This window comes from Vigna umbellata, chromosome 8, assembly GCF_029865625.1.
Source record: "Vigna umbellata cultivar VRB3 chromosome 8, Vumbellata_1.0, whole genome shotgun sequence".
Lineage (NCBI taxonomy): Eukaryota > Viridiplantae > Streptophyta > Magnoliopsida > Fabales > Fabaceae > Vigna > Vigna umbellata.
This window is the reverse complement of record NC_142172.1, coordinates 48694427-48698268: the sequence shown is the minus strand read 5'-3', so window position 1 is coordinate 48698268 and position 3842 is coordinate 48694427. Positions and strand designations below refer to the sequence as shown.

The 3842-nt window shown below is 34.7% G+C and overlaps 1 protein-coding gene across 1 annotated transcript; it reads right to left on the bottom strand.

Annotated features, from left to right (window-relative positions):
* Window positions 1-300: 300 nt before the first annotated feature.
* On the bottom strand, window positions 301-2784 carry LOC124830791 (isoprene synthase, chloroplastic-like). Its single transcript, XM_088096933.1, has 7 exons — window positions 2491-2784; window positions 2092-2359; window positions 1631-2003; window positions 1321-1539; window positions 1103-1241; window positions 762-1019; window positions 301-689 (listed from the first exon to the last, which is right to left on the bottom strand). The coding sequence occupies exons 1-7, from the start codon at window positions 2719-2721 to the stop codon at window positions 393-395; spliced, it is 1785 nt and encodes a 594-aa protein (XP_087953059.1). The 5' UTR covers window positions 2722-2784; the 3' UTR covers window positions 301-392.
* Window positions 2785-3842: the final 1058 nt, after the last annotated feature.

The following is a 3842-nucleotide window of genomic DNA, read 5'->3' as shown; positions in this document are numbered from 1 at the left end:
TAATAAAGATTAAATTTGTGTTAATTTTGTTCAATTTTTTTTATATGACAATTAAATAGTTAATGGTATAGGAAGTCGACACTCTTTGTATAATGTGTAGTATTTTTTCTCTATCATCATCTTCGTCTTTCGATACCTTTTTCCTCCATCACCATTATCCAACTTCATCCACACCTACATACATCTGTTAAGCTGTTGAAATTTTAATCGTAATGCAGTTAATCATGTGTCTTAATTATGTTATGAATTTTAATGTATGGCAATATCGTTAAAAAAAATTAACATTTGCAACCTTTTCAATTAGAAACAACCCATCACAACTCAAAATATTAATATTTGAATTAAATCCTTTTATTTATTTTTTCCTTGAAGGAAAGTATAGAAATTCGCAGCTAATCAATGGGAAGAGGGTCTATAAGTAGCAACTTGATCATGTTCTCTACCATGAGGTCTGGCCTTCCAAGTCCATCCCCATATTGGTATGTGCAATGAGAAACTCTGGCCATGTTAATACCTATTTCCATGAAAGCTTTTGGGATTCTACAATCAAAAACTCTTTCTTCGTTCATCTTTTTCCATTCTGCATCGATCAATTTTCTCAATTCCTCACGAGTTTCTTCCTCATCACTCCCATTCTCATGCATGTACGACGTTATTGAGTTTGTTGTTTCACCCCTCTCTAACTCAGCCTGCAGTTAACACACCCATTAACAATCCTCACACAAATCAATTTAAGGTTATCATAAAACTATGTTACATACTGCAGAGGTTGCCAAATCATTGCAAAGTCTGAAAATGGTGCATGAGGAGCGAACAATGCCACCAAAATTAGTCAAGTAGTGGAGACCTTTGTCTGATATCTCTTCTTCTTGCTGTTGGCATAAGAAATAGGAAGGAACAAGCAAAGTCACACCGGAGGAAGAAACTGATGCGTTTTCCATATACTTGCTAAAAGCTGGAATAATTTTGTTGTTTGACCATTTTGCTTCTTGGAGGAATGCTTTGCACAGCTCACCCCACTGTCACCATTCACCAATTTCATTACTTATCTTCACATATTTGATAAATGGATAAATTTACCAATTCATAAATTAGTACATACAGATTTTGCTAGATAGGAAACGTTGTCATGCCCAGTTTCTTTAAGGATGCTGTAAGTGGTGTCGTTGACAGCGTTGTAGAGTGCTAAATAGCACAACTTCATGTAGTCTGGAAGAGTATTTATGGCATTCATGTCCCATCTGGAAACATGTAAACGCAATTGTGACTACACCATGTATATAGAAAGTTGTAGCCAGATCAATGAATATGCATGAGAACCTTTCAACAGCATCGGTGAAGAGCTGCAGTTCTTCCAAAGTGCCGTAGACATCGTACACATCATCGATAATGGTAACCAGACCAAACATTTTTGTGACAGCTTTCCGGCATTCACTTTGACGAGGATGAGGTGCCATTCCCAACGCCCAGAAGTATACCTCTATTAATCTGTCTCTTACAAAATCTAGCTTCTTTGTCAACCCCATCTCCGTCCACCACCTACCATATACGTTATACCATTCATTGGTAATAAAGCTAAGAATGTATATATATATATACAATTTATTCTGAGATAATCAGTTGAAACTACCTTGACAGTTCTTGCAGTTCTTTTTGGTGCTCTGCTTGCACCATATTGAAATCTAGCTTTGCAAGCTCCAGTAGTAACTGGTGGTGGGGTTCCTTTGCTTCGTATCTGTCAAGATGCCATCGTGCTTCTAGTCTGTGCAATCTTCTGTGATAAGGAAGTTCAAGTGCATGGTTAACTTGTTCTTCCACTTTGCTGTTTACTCCTTCTTCTAAGATTTGCTTGAGTTGTGTCATTGAAAATAACCTTGCCTCGTCCAAGAGATTTTCTCCCTCAAAGCCAAGATAGGACGCCTCATATAGACTCAACAACCCTTGCACGTCATCTTTGAGTTCAACATTGAAACCTCCCTTGTCCTTAAATCTCTTAAACACATCTGCATCATGTTAACTCGATCAGAAGATAATAAAACATATGTTTAATGTGTGTTTGGAACTAGTTAATTGTAGCATGGGAATGAATACCTTGGGATACATGAAAACCATGTTGTCTAAGTAAACGAAACCCGAGAGCAGTAGCATGGAGTCCTCTTTTATGCTTATCATTTTCATTCAACAGAACAATGTTGTCATGAAGGGCTTTGACTATGTCCTTCTCAAACTTGTAGGTCAATCCCAGACGCTGGACATTGTCGATCAATTCTAGTAAGCTCAGTGGCTCTGTGTCTACCCTATTCATCATACGTCGTACCTCTTCCTCCAGCTCTGTTGCTCTTTCATTCAGTTTTTTCTCCTGCGTTTCAGTTGCAATAACAACCCATATTGTAAAACCAAGTTAATAAAGAATGAATATTGCAAATTGGTGTTAGCAAGACTCTTACTAAATAAAATTTATTATTAATTAAAAAGTGAAAAAGAAAAAACCTGGAGGTCATTTCCCAGAGATTGTAAGAGTTGAAAATTCCAGAGGTTTGGCTGGTAATTAGCTGAACGTCTAGTATTATGGGGTGTTATCTGAGAGGTGTCTGCAGCACATATAAGTGTCCTAGGTTTGGGATATGCAAGAGATGGTTGTTGGCTGAAGTTGTTATTTGAAATAACAGTAGTGGTGAGTGTTTGTATGGGATTAGACAGACAGAGAATCTGAGTTGCCATGATAACAAGTGCAGATGTTGTTAACAGGATCGATCTCTGTCTAACACTAACACCAACACCATGTGAAGTTCTGTTGTGTGTGATATCATTTTATAATGGAAGAAGGATAAGACACGACAATGGTTGAGGTGGGACAATGAATGACCGTAAGTTTCCATGAATCATCATACTATTCCTAGTCAAATTTAATACCAAAATGACAACAACAACACAATTTTTAACCAACTTATGAAAATAAATTGAAATAAAATATTTAGGTGTGAGGAATAACCATTTCTCAGTAAGGAAATGCATGCAATTAATTTCCTTCAATATTATTGATTTATACTTTACTTTCACCAAACCCAAAACAACTGTAGAAATAACAAGTTTATGAAATAAACTCTTCATCTCTTCAAATTTTCGTCGCTTCTTACATATGCGTGAATATAATGAAAAGAAAATCGGGAGTGAAATGAAATCAATAAGAATATGGCTACACAATAACAATATAAATATGATGACTTAAATATGTATTTTCTACTTTTTCCTAATCAATTTATTTATTCAGAAGAAGAGAGAAACTTTACACCAATAATTATCTAGATTTATTCAACTATTGGGAGACATGTATATGTTGAAAGTCCTACATCGATTAGAGATAAGGTCAATTCATAGTTCATAAGTGGATACAAACCTCGTCCTACAAGTCGATTTTGTAAGATTGAGTTAGATTTAAAGTTCACTTCTAACATGATATCTAACTCAGGTTAGAATCTATCCTCTCAATTTATATTTCGGAACATATTTTTTCTTACAATAACCGTGCTTAGAAACCATTACACATATACAAGCAATCACAACACATATCAAATATAATTTTTTATTTTATAAAATAATTACCTTCTACATATCATCTAATATTTATGAGGCTATAATTTCTTTTTATTTTAGAATAGGATGTTTAAATGAACATCCATCAAATAAAAGGGAAAATAATAAAAAAAATCTTGTGAATTTCATTTTGTCCTATTGTTGAGTGTGATGCTGACTTAACGGAAAACACAACATTTAAAGATGTAGAACAAGAGGGAACAGGTTTCTTTTTTTTCTTTTTAAAATAAAGTCATAAAATAGTTCAA

What these genes read in the sequence shown, in the direction of transcription:
- LOC124830791 (XM_088096933.1), bottom strand. Translation starts at nt 2,721, where the DNA reads ATGGCAACTCAGATTCTCTGTCTGTCTAATCCCATACAAACACTCACC. An exon ending in GAACTGCAAGAACTGTCAAG is followed by an intron (nt 1,540 to 1,630) that starts GTAGTTTCAACT and finishes CGTATATGGTAG; the next exon opens with GTGGTGGACGGAGATGGGGT. An exon ending in TTTCCTATCTAGCAAAATCT is followed by an intron (nt 1,020 to 1,102) that starts GTATGTACTAAT and finishes GAATGGTGACAG; the next exon opens with TGGGGTGAGCTGTGCAAAGC.